At 49.0% G+C, this 14,874-nt stretch overlaps 1 protein-coding gene across 1 annotated transcript in view; it reads right to left on the reverse strand.

The window, feature by feature from the left end:
- The window catches only part of Cpxm2 (carboxypeptidase X, M14 family member 2), a 107,183-nt gene extending 92,896 nt beyond the window's left edge, over window positions 1-14,287 (reverse strand). The window contains exons 1-2 of the mRNA XM_069988243.1: window positions 13,907-14,287; window positions 4,207-4,305 (exon numbers count right to left, since the gene is read on the reverse strand). Coding sequence (XP_069844344.1) covers window positions 4,207-4,305; window positions 13,907-14,213 — 406 coding nt within the window. The 5' untranslated portion in view covers window positions 14,214-14,287. The remainder of the gene's footprint in view (window positions 1-4,206; window positions 4,306-13,906) is intronic.
- Window positions 14,288-14,874: the final 587 nt, after the last annotated feature.

Genomic DNA, 14,874 nt, shown 5'->3' on the forward strand with positions numbered 1-14,874 from the left:
TTTTGCCTCTTAGGCAATAAAACATAAAATATTTATGATTTGATTCTCTTAAAAATTTTTCCACTCCCTGATCTAAATAAAACTTCAAGATAGCAATCAAGGTCACTAATGTTTGCTGAGAGCTTGCTGTGTGCAGTGTGAGCCAAACGGTACAGACATTACTTAACCATCGCAGAACACTTCTCAGGGTGTATCACCTCTACCTAACAGAAGAGGAAACTGAGTCACTGTGAAGTTGAATACTTGTCCAGTGAGTGTCACCCCAGTCCCAACCACCAGCTCAGATGCTGACCAAGTCCCTAGAAAGAAGACATGTGCACAGACTTAAAAGCCCAGGACATGAGCAAGAAACAAGCATGAATTTGGCTGGAAAAATGAGAAACAAAGGTAGCAACAGGTTGTTGCTGGTGGGGGAAATCCTGGTGGGAATTTTCAACCAAGGAATCATTTCACCACCTGTGTATGGTAAATTGCCTGGTGCCTGGATATTTCACTGTAACACTGTTTGTAGTAACAAAGGATTGGAGTCAACCCCAATGTCTGTCATTAGGTGTCTGAATGATAGAATACTATGCAACCTTTTTAAAACAAGGATATCTTTTATTGCTGTTGTGTCAGTCAGTTATTGCTGTGTAACAAAATATTACAAACTCTTAGTAGCACATAAATAAGCATTTCTTTCTCAGGTGTCTATAGATCAACTGGGCAGAGCTGGTTGATTCTAAGTTACAGGTTAGACACACATCTGTTCCACTTACCACTCAATTCCATGGGCCACAGACCTGGGTACAAATATGTGGAAATAAGCAAAGCCTCTTCAGCCTTTGATTCAGCACTGGCACCTGCTTTCTTTTTGTCCTAAATGTGACATATGGGAAGGCCAGAGTTAAGAAGCCCTCACCTTTTTAGGAAGGAACTAAAAATCTACATACATGGTAAAAAAAAAAAAAAAAGGATAGACACAGAAAGAGACGAAGAGGTAAATCAATAAAATTCAAGCAGCCTTGCAGGCTGTTATAATATAGCAACATCCATAAAGCATCTCAGCTGCGCGATATCCTTGCTTTCAGGGCAAAGCTCTTCAAGCTATTTCTACATCAGAGACAATCTACCCACAAATGTAACTTTGACATCTGTACTTCCCTCAACCTGGGACATGCTATAGGAACATCTGTACCACCTTCTACCTGGCACACAATGTGAGCACCTTTGTATTGACCATCACCTTGGATATGAAGAAGTACACCTCAGTACTGACCACCACATTGGACATAAAAGAGTGGACCTCTGTGGCAGCCATCCTCTGCCCCATCTCCATCAAGCCCCCTACTGTAGCCTAAGGAGACGCTGCAAGGCAGCTCCAGGTCCTGAGCATGTCCTGTTATGTGTCCAGCACACACACCCCAGCACCACCCTCAGTGCTGCTGCTCTGCTCTATCCCCTGTGCACCGTGTCCCCCACCCCATAGACACACATCAGGACAACTCCCAGTTATCTTCCCTTCTCAGTTCCTCCTTATTTTACACAGAAGAATTTTTACAGGTCAAAAGCAGATGCAGGACACTCAATGAATCACAGCCATGATAGCTGTCTTCGAGGCAAGTGGCCCCACCCTGAGAAAACATGGCACCAGTTCAAGAAAACAACTCTAAACGGGCCAGGAGGCTGTGGAGGTTGGCAGAAGAGAGGCAACTTTGAACCTGCATGTGTGTGTGTGTGTGTCTGTCTGTCTGTCTGTCTGTCTGTCTGTCTGTCTGTCTGTCTGTCTGTCTGTCTGTGACTGTGTGTGTGTCTGTGTAAAAATAGTTCTTGGAACTCTTCCTAAAAATGCCTCCCCAAATTTTAATAACTTCTAATTCTGTGAATAAAGAACTAAGATAATTCAATCCAACTCTTCTGCCGAAGTTGCTTTAAAAAAATCTGGACACAATATGTTCAAGAACATGTTTGAAAGCATTAAGAATTTATAAGACAGCAAAGGATTATCAGGCCCACATCTGATGGCAGCAAAAAAACAGAGCGCCGCAGAGGCTAGGCCCCCACACCCCTCAGCCCTGCCGCATTTGTGATCCTGAAGAAACATCTGGGGTTTTACCAGCTCACTTGAGGTGCAGAGACCCTAAAGACCATAGCCTCAGGGTAAACCCCAAAACACAGCTCAACATCACATTGTACCCTCAAAATAGCCTGCCATCAGTCTGAATCCTTGCAGGAGACAGGAAGTTGGTATGCCTCTCCGTCCAGATGGAAGACACTTTTCATCCTACAGGTTATTGTAGAAAGTTCATGATTGTGGACTTCTGTTTTTATATTAGGATGCTGTTCGTTTTACCTATGATTTTTTGGTGGTGAGGGCTTGGTTAGAGACACAGCCCCACATCATAACGTTGTACCCAAGGGAACATGCAAATCCCCTTTACGACAATCAGCTCAGTGACACAGTTTATGGACTCACGTGGCAGCCGAAATTGGGCCATCCCTGTAAATGCAAATTCGTGAAATGCTCTGTTTATTTTAAGCTGCTCTGTTGCTCAGCAAAAGTCTAGGATGAGAATCATGGACTCAAATCTCTGTTTTGTCCCTTTACAAGCTGTGGGACCCAAGGCACATTGTCTGTATGACTGAGTCTCATTTTCCTCACTTATAAAACTGATGATGATGATGATGATGATGATGATGATGATGATGATGATGATGATGATGATGATACCCATAATATTCAGAGTGGCACCAAAGATGTTACACATTGGACCTGGCACTTACTGTTTTAAAACAGTCAGTTTCCATTTCTGACAATCTATGACCTGCATATACCTTAGTATCAGGCATCAACACTACTATACAGTAAGCTGCCCAGAAAATTCAGAGTGGGAAACTCATTTATGTTTCCCCATCCTGTAGTATGTGCAGATGTTAGCATTTTCTAGTGGGCTGGAAATCTTTTTAGTAAAAAGAAGCACAGGCAGTAGAGGGCTTAAAAGTAACCTCATTCTGACCAGGTCATAGGATGGTAGGATGGTTTAAATTATTGTCATTATTTGGTCTGGTAGGTTCTTTTTGAGTGATATTTTCATAATATTATCAACATGGTTCAAAGGTTAACTATTTAGCTGAAGAGAACTGTAAGTGGCTACAAAAATACTGGGTAAATAACTAAACTTGTCTTCTATTGTAGCTTATGTGGAAAGGAAAATTTTGGTACCATGTATGCTAACCTCTCCTTGGACATAATAAAGAATTCAACTAAAACAAAGTTGAAGGGCAGGGAAGGTGGCTCAGTGGTAGAGTGCTTGCCTCACATGCATGAGGCCCTAGGTTCAATTCCTCAGCACCACATAAACAGAAAAAGCCAGAAGTGGTGCTGTGGCTCAAATGGTAGAGCACTAGCCTTGAGCTAAAGAGCAGAGGGACAGTGCCCAGGCCCAGAGTTCAAGCCCCATAACCAACCAAAAAAAAAAAGTTGAAAAAAATTTCAGATGGGCAAGTCTCTTGAGGCCAATATTTTATTTCAGAGATTTGTGTTGTATTTGGCAAGTAACTCTGTACTGCAACTCTGTGGCTTTCAATTAAAAAAGTAAAACTGGAAGAAAAAAACTGGCTGTTTCTTACTAGCATTAACAGGAAGCTATCCTGGATATTGTAGCTTAGAACAATAAAGAAACAATACTAGTGACACAATTGTTAATAATAGTAATAGCTGTAGCTACTGGGCCACAGTGTGTCTGGGAGCTAAACCTTTGAACATTCTAAGGTAAGTCATCACAGCACCAATATCTTCACATGGCACCAGATTCTACAGGCCTGACACTGCATCTTTTAGAAAGAGAAGATGTGGCCTTTGACCCTAAAGCCCCTAGGATCAGTTTAAGGGTAAGACGTGCACACAAGGCAGTAGACAGCTAAGAGGACCCACTGAAAAGACACTGGTTTTATTTGGGGGAAAGGAAAGTCCAAGGGTGGGGAGAGCAACGAAGCCTCGGGACATTCAGAAATAACTTGAGCGAATCCATCAGGAAGGTCTGGTGGGGCGACAGGGTGCCTCCTGGGAGTGAGAGCTTTGGGGAACACCTCCACCCCCACACAAAGGCTCAGAATGGATACAATCTAGGCAGCCCCACATGTGGGAAATCTGAGGTCCAGGCAGCCGCACCAGGTGCTTGTGGCTACTCTGGAGGTGGGACCAGGGTTCTCCAAGATTTCACTTACTCTCTCTGAGATCTTCTGGGGCCACCGGAACACTGTAATAGTCGCTGGCAGCCTTCTCAACACCCTTGCTTCTCCGGCCTTTTCTGTTGCCATTTTTCCCTAAGAATAGAAAGATGCCTTTACTTCTGGTTAAAGGAAAGGAAGCACCAAACCACCCAAGAAAACAAACAACCACAATAAAAGCAATGTGCAACTGAAACTATTGTCAGCCTGCAAAACGCTTTTGACTCTAATACAGAGGCACCATCCATATGATGGATGGACTGGAAGTGGAAGTCTGATTTGAACACCAGAGCTATATTTCCCCCCATGTTGGATGCCTCTCAGCCGAGTCTTACATTCTCACTTGGGGCATTTGGGTGAAGATGGTGGCCACCAACTGGAGAGACTCTTTGTTGTAGCCCAGGAAACTCACTGTGCACCCAGCCCCCAACCTTTCCAGCTTCTCTCCCCAATACCAAGCCACTCTCTCTGCCTCAGAAGCACTGGTCTCCCTTCAGGAACAAAAGAAAGGAAAGAAGGGAGGGAGGGAGGGAATGGAGGGAGAGTATGAAGAAGGGAGGATCATGTCAGTGAATAACCAAACACACAAAAACAAGAAGATGACAGGTTATAAAAAAAAATAGACTTCAAGAATAATAGCCTAATACATAAAAGAGATATTAAAATGAAAGTTGAAATAGCAACAAACAGCCTGAGGCTTCAGCTTGGACCAATTAATAAAACTACTTCTCATTATTTGACAGTAACCCCCACACACACTGAACAGGATATCTACTAAGAAAACCCTAAGGCGTCCCAAGGCCAGAGGAGGGATGCTGACTAGTGTCACGTCGTGGCACTTGTCCTGCTCTTATGTGCAGGAATGTCCTGGCTGGTCACCTTGAGGGCGGCCACTTCTGACAATGCCGACTGAAGGTCCACAAAGACTTGGGTTATTTAGCAACACTGGCAGCATGGATGTTGGAAATGCATGAGTCTCATTTGGCAGAAAGATATGTTACTATATATATATAACTATATAGATATATACATACACACACATATTAACAAAATATGTTTAGAAAAAGCCAACGTGCTGCGAATGAATGTTCTGTTTCAGGCCTTCCCAGGAGACTGCGCCCATTGCAAGCCATCTCAGGGCAGCCTCCCTAGACCCTGCTGGGACAGACTCAGAGAGTGGGTGGCAAAGATCTGGCCCCGGTACCGTCTCGGCGCAGCAATGAGGACAACGAGCCCCTAGCTTGGGAGAGAAAGGCCCGGAGGTGTGGTTCTCCCGCAGGACCAACACATGTGGGGCAGAGTCCCCTGGGGGAGTGATCACAACCGGGGCCCAGCCTTCTTTACTATCAGAGATGAGCGATGGTCAGGAGCAGCCAGCTGAGGGCGGGCTCAGCCTCCGCCCTTTCCCTGCAGTCCAGAGCCCCAGGGGGACCTGGGACATCACATTTACCTCTCTGCCTCACATCCTCTTCAGAGGAAAAAGGCAAGGAACTGACTGCACAGAAAGTCATAAGGGACTCAGAATGAGCCTGGCCTTCCATCCTTGATCAAAACATGGCTTCTGGCTGGCACTGGCGGCTCAAGCCTGAAATCCCAGCTACTTAGAAAGCTGAGATCGGAAGATAGAAGTTTGGAGCCAGACTAAGCAGGAAACTCCGTGAGACCCTTATTAACCAGTAAAAAGCTAGAAATGGAGCTGTGGCTCAAGTAATAGAAGACTAGTCTTCAGCAAAAAAAAGCTGAGGGATAGCGCCCAGGCCCTGAGGTCAAGCCCCAGCACAGGAACAAAAAAATTAAAATAAATACAAAAAATAGATGATTTCTATCTTTTCACAATCAATACATCATCCCCTCTATACATCACAAAGCTCTATTTCAGGTGCTAACTGCTCACATGTAATACACTTCTCAATTGATCAGATATTCTCACATAGATGGTAACATCAGACCTTGGCAGGAACAGCATTTTACAGATGGGAACAGAGTGAGGAAGAGGACTGCTGAAAGTCCGGACGAAGCCAGGTGGTGACAGAACTGAGGCCTATTGGCAATCTGAGCCCGTCCCAGCCAGCATGGATTCCTCTTCCGTAGCCTCTTCCTGTTCTAACAAGAAGGCAACATATGGCTGGTACAGATGAAAGAAGAAGGAGAATGGAAATAGTGTTCAGAGAAGGAGCCAGAATCAAATCAACATCTCCATCTGGGCCGCGTGACAAAACAGAATTCCTTAAAAGTAGCAAAGTGAACTGCCAATGCAGGCCACATGTTCTATTCTGGTCTATGGTGATAAATATAATTCCTCTGGGTTAATAGAAAAAACTTTTTTTTTCCCCTCTCTATACAAGGAGCTTACAGTAGGGAACCATCCCCTCCCACCCCAGAAACTCAAAACTCATTCCCTTTGCTACAGTTTTACATTTTGCCAGGAAATTCCAGTCCAAAGGGGCTCACATTCCCCTGAAGGGGGGCCCGGCCCAGCTCTCCCTCTCACCATCTTTGACTTGCTCTTGGTGAAGAAACCCACGCTAGGAGGAAAGAGCTGCCAAGTGGGGTTTTCTGAGAACTCCCCAGAAATGTAACCTACAGGTCGCTCTCCCCAGAAATGTAGCCTGGAGACCTCAAGTGAGACAATCATTGCACGAAAAGCCTGCACATCAGCAGCTAGACATTCCAGCTCTATAGGGATGAGAAGAAGAGCTGCCCAGGGGTTGGGGTGGGGAGGGCTGGAGCCCTTATACCAAGATGGGCAGATCCCAGGGGAACCCAAAAACCTCATGTGGGCCCAGGAGAGCTGGCTCAGCAGCTGAAAGTTGTCCTGGCTTGCAGTCACGTGATCTGGCAGGAAGGGAGGCTGAGGGGCAGACAGGGCACCAAGGACAACCTCGGTGTGCACCCCTCTGCTCTGTCTCTCAGGCGGTCTTCTCTGGAAAGCCTGGCTGGCCCACCCCAGGCCAGCCTTTAGTGCAGAAGACTCCATCAGACTGGGGTGTGAGGGCTGGGGGGCCTCCGTGGCCATACCCCTGCCCTCTGAATGGTCTGCTGTCACCTTCCCCACACACAACCAGACAAGTCTGTTGACTTTAAGATGAGTCTTGTACCTGTGTAACACCTGCAGTGGGCATGTGTGCACCGGTGTTTGCAGGGCGCCCTTGGTGCCAGCTTGCCTGAGTTTTGGTTATACTCAGTGTCCAGCCTGAGGCAAGAAAGCCTGGATTTCAGGAATGCTCTTGAGAGATGATTTCAGGCAGCACAATTAAAAGGGTGTAGGAGGGGAAAGAAAAGGCCAAGAACCCAGGTGTATTACCTGACTGGACCCATGCTCACAACTTGGCTGGAGACTCAAGAAACAGGAGAGAGGTATCACCGTGCTGCCCTCCAGAGCCTGGAAAGCTGGGCACTGACTCCTTTAGGACCCACAGGGTACTACCATCGGCGCACCACCAGGAGGAATCAGGCCTTGGCAGAAGTCATATGTGCCCACAACTGCCCACAGACAGACCGTGAGCCCAGATATCTCCAAATCCTGAACAAGCTTAACATGACGTCCCACACGTGGCTTTCACAGACCAGGCATTAAATACAACCGTGCCATCGGGGACTCACATGAACACTGGAAGTATTCTATACATGCCATGAGTAGCTGGAAGGCTAAGGCCAGATGGGGCCAGCAGCCCCTCCCCCACAACCAATGACTTCCTAATTGATGGGTGTCATGACCTCAGAGGGGCAGCTGCAGAAACAGGGGTCTAAGTGGGCCACATATGTTGCTGGGGTGGCCAAGCCAGAGTGCTCAACCCCACAGTCCCTCCAGGACATCCAGAGGGACCCACACCTCTGAATGCAGGCCCAGGAGCCCGGCTGCCTTTGTCTCCGCCCTGAAGGCACTGACCACCGTGAGATCTGACAGTCACAGACACTGCGATATTCCAGGAAACACATGACTCTTGCTACGAAACACATGACTCTTGCTACACCACAGCACGCAAGCCAACTTTCAGCCCTAGGAGGGTCCCCCACCCTTTGTGATCCAGGCAGAAGGCCTGGTTTCTGGAACTGTGGGCACAGGCTGGAGGGAAGATGCCAGCACTGAGCTGACTTTGGAAAGCATTTTGGAAAGGGCGGTGGTGCCTTAGAAAGCTAATGCTTTTTTATAATGCATCCTTTCCCTTGCAGCCTTGTGGGGAACTAATCTGAAGGAAACACTCAGATTTAACTCTTAAGCAAGCATGGGGTCTGACAGTAAGGCTTGTCAGTTATCAAGCTGGGCAGCATCTTGGTGGGCTTTTAAAACACATGTAGAAATATTTACAGACACATTCTCCTAAGCCTCACACTCCAGCTTTGCCTAAGAGCTGACATTTCCACCCGAAGGCCAAATTGCACAACACCAGGGAAGAAACAACGCATAAGAGTAATAGGAGTTACTCCACCTGTCCTCAGGGGCAGCACACACAACAGAAGGAGCTTTGTTTACAGCCTGATCTGCTCAAGGAACAATTTCAGCTATCACCCCTTGGGCTGGGGCACAACATAGCCCAAGATGCCAACTGAACCATGGTGGCACAAGTGTATAAACAGACATGGCCCAGTGCCCACTGTGAAAGCTCCTCAAGCTCAGCTCTATGGTCTTCCAGCAGGGGTTTGTGTAGTGGCACAATGGTGCTTTCTGGTCAGTGCTTAAAGAAAACTGCCCTCAAAGGAACAAGCAAAAATTCAAATGTGAGGGCTTCGGATGTGAGCCAGCTATTCAAAGCCAAGAGGCAACACATGGAGAAGCAGAATCTTCCAATTATACCTTCAGTCTTATTTGTTACTTTGTTTGATTGTTGCTGTGGTGTGGGAGGGAGAGGTAGATGAGTCATATATGAACTCTGTTCCATTTTCTCTAGAAAGAGCATGGCCACCACCCAAAGTGGAGGTGCTACACGAAGCAAAGCACACCTCAAATCCATGAACATGCCCTCAGTTGGGTGCTTACCATATAAGCAAACCTGAGGCTCACACCCTGAGCCCCAAAACAGCGGTAAGGATCTGGTCACTGTAAGATTCAGTCCAAAACAGCTGAATAAATAGAAGTTGTCAAGTCCATATGAGGAAGAACATTCTAGCAGTGAGTACTGTCCATCCAAGGAAAGGGCTGCCTCCAGGTAGGGAGGTTCCAGCCATCTGTGGAAGGGAGCAGCCGAGGCTGGGCAGCCAGCTGCTGGACTTCTGCCATGGACAGGACTTTGCATTTGAACAATTAGGTTCTTTCAAGGTCTAAAATTCTGATGCTCACAAGGACTTCAGAACTTGTATGATAACCAAATCCTTTGAACTTCAAAAGAAGATTCCATAGTTCCATATCCTGATGGACATACACATACATGTATGTGTACACTCCTGCACACCGGCAAACACATACCTGTAAAAACTAGTGGAATGTGATTAACATTGTAATCTAGTCATCAGTGTTTACAGCTGTCAAATTTCCTGGTTCCCCTACTGTTTACAGAAGTCATCCTCAATGCCCTGAGAATATTTGCCTACATGTGGAGATATTTCTAGTCAGGAAAACTGGAGGTGGAATGTTATTGGATCAAGACCATGGATGCTGCCCAGCATCCTACAACCCAGTACCAATCTCCCTCCATATACACCCACAATTAGTCCAAGTGTCAAATGTGCCAAGGCTGAGAAACCCAGCACTATAGTCATATAAGCTCATTCATGGGGGTGACCCCACAAAGGGAGAAGCACACATGACACTTCAACATCTTAATTTTGCAATTTCTTGTAAGTGTCTAATTACTCTAAACTAAAAATTTAAGCAACAGCTCAAGGATTCCATTGCTTTCAGGATACTGGGACTCTACTTGTCTGAAATTTGTCCACCCCTCATGGAAAATGCAGGATAGTGTGGGTACCCATTACTCAAATTGATTGTGATCTTATGAGTGTACAAAGTTTTCAATTAGGAGAATATTTGCATATACATAATGAGGCATCTTAGGGATGGACTCAAATCAAACATGAACTCATTTGTGTTTCATATCCACTTTATACACAACACCTGAAAAGAAGTTGGTACAATATTTTTAAGATTTTGGTATCTGAGACAAACTTTCATAGCGTGGAAATTCCCATGGGTGGCACCATATTGTGCTGAAAGTGTTTCAGAGTTTGGGACATTCTAGTTTTGGGATCTGCAGGTGCCCTACACTCTCAATTAGTCCAAATACTCAGTTCTCCAAGTCACCTCCACCTATGTCTGTGCTTGACATCCATGGAGTATTTCTGCAGTGGCCAGGTATCCAAGCCAAAAGCAAATCCCCAGTGGCCTCAGTTCCTTCCATCAACTCCCTCCCAGATCCATCCAAACTCCCTCCTAGAGCCCACTGCACACAGCCATCCTGCTTACCTCCCACCGAGCCCAGTGTTTATGCTCCCAAGAGACACCTGGAAGACATCATCTTTTAAGATGATGCATGCAGTAGACTTTCATACCAGGTACCGTGCTTTTGCACTCCTACCTGTCTCTCAGTCTCTGCTCTCAGTGTCTAGCCAGGACTGAGTCCTTACTTACCAATATCCACCCAGTGAGGTAAATTCTACAAGTTTGCATTTAACACCCCAGGCCACAACCCTGGCATCCCTCCTCCAAAAATACCTTCCTCAGATAAAGAGACAACTTCCTGCAAACAGCCCACCCACCGTGGAGTGAATGCTATTACTACATCATGCGCCACCACTTAAAGCCGGAAATGATCATTTTCTCCTGGTTCAATTTACCTCCCCAGCCCTCTACAAACTCTTCTAAATCAAGGTCACTCTTAAGCCAGTCGCCCTACTACTTATATTACTTCAATCTAGAGCAAAAGATTCTACTAACCATGCATGCACACACACACACACACACACACACACACACACACACACACACACACACACACATTTGTACCCATTTGGCATTACAAGTGTGAGATGTCACGCTTGGCTTACTCTATTTGGGGAATGTCTAAGAAGGCCAGCCCCACATAGTTCATCAGAAAGAAGGCTGAAATAGCAGTGAGCTTGGAAGCTGCTCCCCAGCAGGCCCATTCCCTGTTTTCAGCTTGGGAATAGGATCCAGGTGGGTGCCCGAGGCTCATTTCCTGTAGGGGCAGAACTAACTATTCACCAGCTTCCTGCCCCATCGCTGATCTCCAGCAGCAAGCCAACTCTCCAGACGCAAATAACCTTTCTCTTCTGCATCCTGATATCTCCTCCAGAGACTCCATTCTGAGGCTGGCAAGTGCAGATGCTCAATGAAGGAAGGACAACCACATTCCAACTGCAACATCTGAGTCCACAGACCCAGTTAACTAGAGCAGCCTGGGACTTCCCAAGCTGTTTTCTATTGGGAAAGAAAGCTGTTCCTGGAATGATGAGTCTCCAAACAATATAGTGGGCTCACTTGTCAAATGTCAAACACCACCTCCCCCGGGAAGCATTACCTACCCACCACCCTTCCTTCCTTCTTTCCTTTCCTCCTTCCTTCCTTCCTTCCTTCTTTCCCTCCTTCCCTCCTTCCTTCCTTTTCTTTCTTTCTCTTTCTCTTTTTCTCTCTCTCTTTTTCTCCCCCTGCCCTCATCTGTCCTGAGGCTTTAGGGCCTGGGCACTGTTCTGAGCTCTTTTTGCTCAAGGTTAGTGCTCTACCACTTTGAGCCACAACTCCACTTCTGGATTTCTGGTGGTTAATTGGAAATAAGAGTTTCATGGACTTTCCTGCCCAGGCTGGCTTTGAATGCAATCCTCAAATCTCAGCCTCCTGAGTAGCTAGGATTACAGGAGTAAGCCACCAGCTCCCAGAAGCCCCCCCTGTTTCTTTGTACCCAATAATTCTGTGCAACACTCAGCACACCTGTGACTGCTTTCTCAAAGTCCCCCAACTTCTGTGAGGTCCAAGAGAGGAGAGGCAGGCAGGTTTGACTAGCATTCTCTGTCCTTTGGACTCAGAATCTGGTGCTCAGTTGATTCTCAAAAAGGATCTGCAAAACAAATGAAGGGTTCCCAGGAGCACAGCTGAAAGCTTGGGGAAGCAGCTGTTGAAAGGCTGTGTGTGTGTGTGTGTGTGTGTGTGTGTGTGTGTGTGTGTGTGTGTGTGTGTGTGTGTGTGTGTGTGTGTGTGTGTGTGTGTGTGTGTGTGTGTGTGTGTGTGTGTGTGTGTGTGTGTGTGTGTGTTGCTAATGCTCTACTTCTTGAACCACACTTCTACTTCTATGTGTTTTCTGGTTAATTGGAGATAAGAATGTCAGAGATTTTTTTTTTCTTCCCTGACTGGTTTTGAGCCAACATCCTCAGATGTCAGCCTCCTGAGTAGCTAGGATTAGGGCATAGATCACCAAACCAGCACCTTGCCAGAAAGGTTTTGCAGCAATGGGCAGAGGTAAGTGTGGAGGCAGATGCTACTCTCTATATCTTCAGTTGAAGAACCTGAAGCTCAGGAAGTGGAATCATTATCCACAGAACCCTAGAGGCGAACCCAGACCTGCCTAGTAAGCAATCGGTGCTTTTTCCACTGCCATCCCCTGTTGCACCCCAGAACCCAGCATGTGCCTCCCCACCACCTTTCCATAGCAGGTGTAAAAAACAACACATATGGCTTTGATTCAACCTGCACAGCAAAACAGGCCTTGAGTCATAAGCACAGGGGAAGGAAGTCTAAATCTCTCAGTCAGCAAATGACACTAAGAAAGTTACTTTCTCATCTGTAAAATAACCAGGACACCCAGCCTCCATAGCCACAGAAAGAACAGGAAACAAGTGTGTGCAAAGTGCCCGCAAGGACCACAGGTGACATACAAATGCACGAGTCTCTTCACACTCCTGTGATCAAGGCACTGCGCTGTCACGCATCTTAGTTCCCATGATTCCGAAGGCCAGATGGACGTCTCACACACCTTCTCAGGGAAGACAACTGCAAGACCCATGGATTTGGTCTCAATCCTGCTTGCCCCCTTGCACTGAAATTGTCGCCTTTGGAACTGACCAAAGGCCATCTAGGGCAATTACAGAAAGCCCCACTTCTCAAGGGTGTGTGTGTGTGTGTGTGTGTGTGTGTGAGAGAGAGAGAGAGAGAGAGAGAGAGAGAGAGAGAGAGAGAGAGAGAGAGAGAGAGAGAGAGAGAGAGAGAGAGAGAGAGAGAGAGAGAAACAGAAGTGGCTTTCCTGAGACAGGGCTGGCAGAAACCAAGACAGCATTTGAAAAGGCTGAGCCGGATGGATGGGAAGTGGAGCTTCCGGGGTCTCCAGCAGCAGCCACCTGGGCGCCCCAGGTGGGCCGAGGCCCTGCCATCCTGTGCATACAGGGAGCTCGGGGAACCGATGGCCCGAGAGGGGCCTCTGGCTGGATAAGCGCTCTTCCCAGGTGTGGCCAGCCGTTCGCTCGGCCGGGCCATGCTCTCTCTGGCCACCCCTGCCTCTAAAGACTGAAGAAGTGGAGCCGAAGCAGCGCCCTCGGGAGCCCCTAGCCCGGGAGGGTGGCGGGGCGGGCGGGCGCGGCTCTCCAGGCCGGCCGCTTTCCCAGCTGCGGGCTCCGCGTCTACCTGCGAGGCAGTGCAGAGCCGAGCGGAAGTTGGGGACGGCTCGGGCGGGGGGGGGGGGTCCTGGGGTCCCGGAGACCGGTGGGGAAGGCAGTGGCGCCCACGGCGCCCCCTCGGGCCGCCCGGCGCGGTTACCTGGTGGGGGCGGCCGGGCGGCCGGCTTCTCCCTCCCCGGCGCCGGCGCCGGCGCCGTCCTGCGCTTGCTCCCCTTCTCGGGCGGATCGGGCGCCGGCGGGCCGAGGCGGCGCTGGTCCTCCCCGGGGCCCGGGGGCAGCGGGGGCGAGAAGGGCTGGGGCTCGGGACCGGGGAGCTCGTAGTGGGGCTCTGGGCTCCAGAGCTCCCGCGCGTAATCTTCGGGGTCTTCGAGGGCTGCGCCCTGGACGCCGATCCCGGCCAGCGCCCAGCCCAAGAGCGCCAAGGCCGGTGCCAGGGAGGCGGCCATGCCCACCACCCGGTCCCGCACGGGGTCGGGGTCACCGGGAGCGCCCGGTGGGCTGCAGAGGCGGCCGGAGCGGGCCGGGCGCGGGCACTGCGGGGCGCGGAGGCGGCGGGCCCGGGTGTGTGCCCGGCCAGCCGGGCGGGGCGCGCGGGGCGGGAGGGGCGCCGAGCCGGCCGCCCCGCCCTCGCTCCCTCTCCTCCCGTCCCGTCAGTCCGCCCAGCCGACCCGAGGCCCACCCTCCCCAACAGGTGCTAGAGCTCCTCTGTCCTCGGATCTCAGTCACCCTCCCTTTCCCGAAGGGCTGGCAGGGATGCCCTGACGGCTGCCCTTTTGCCCAGAGATTTGGGGAGAATCCAACTTAGGAAACTTCCAGATTATTCCTTACACCCCTTCATTTTGCAGGTGGACAATCGGACCTTCCTGATCCGAGAAACTGACCCAAGGCACTAAGGCAAACAGAGCCTCCGCCCTCCCGCCCAGCCCTGCCTGCGCATAGCTGCCCCAGGCCAGACAGCATTTCCCAGCCGGGGGTCCTGGTGGTTTGAGACCTGCAAATAGGGACATTCTTGGGGTCCCCTGGAGTAAGTTCCCTGAAGGACCCCTGGTCCCTTCTCCCTTCTCTCTTAGGTTGTGATTCTGTGGAAGAGAGAACAGGCCCAAGACC

Source organism: Dipodomys merriami, unplaced genomic scaffold (assembly GCF_024711535.1).
Source record: "Dipodomys merriami isolate MVZ:Mamm:240054 unplaced genomic scaffold, mDipMer1.0.p SCAF_35, whole genome shotgun sequence".
Classification (NCBI taxonomy): Eukaryota; Metazoa; Chordata; class Mammalia; order Rodentia; family Heteromyidae; genus Dipodomys; species Dipodomys merriami.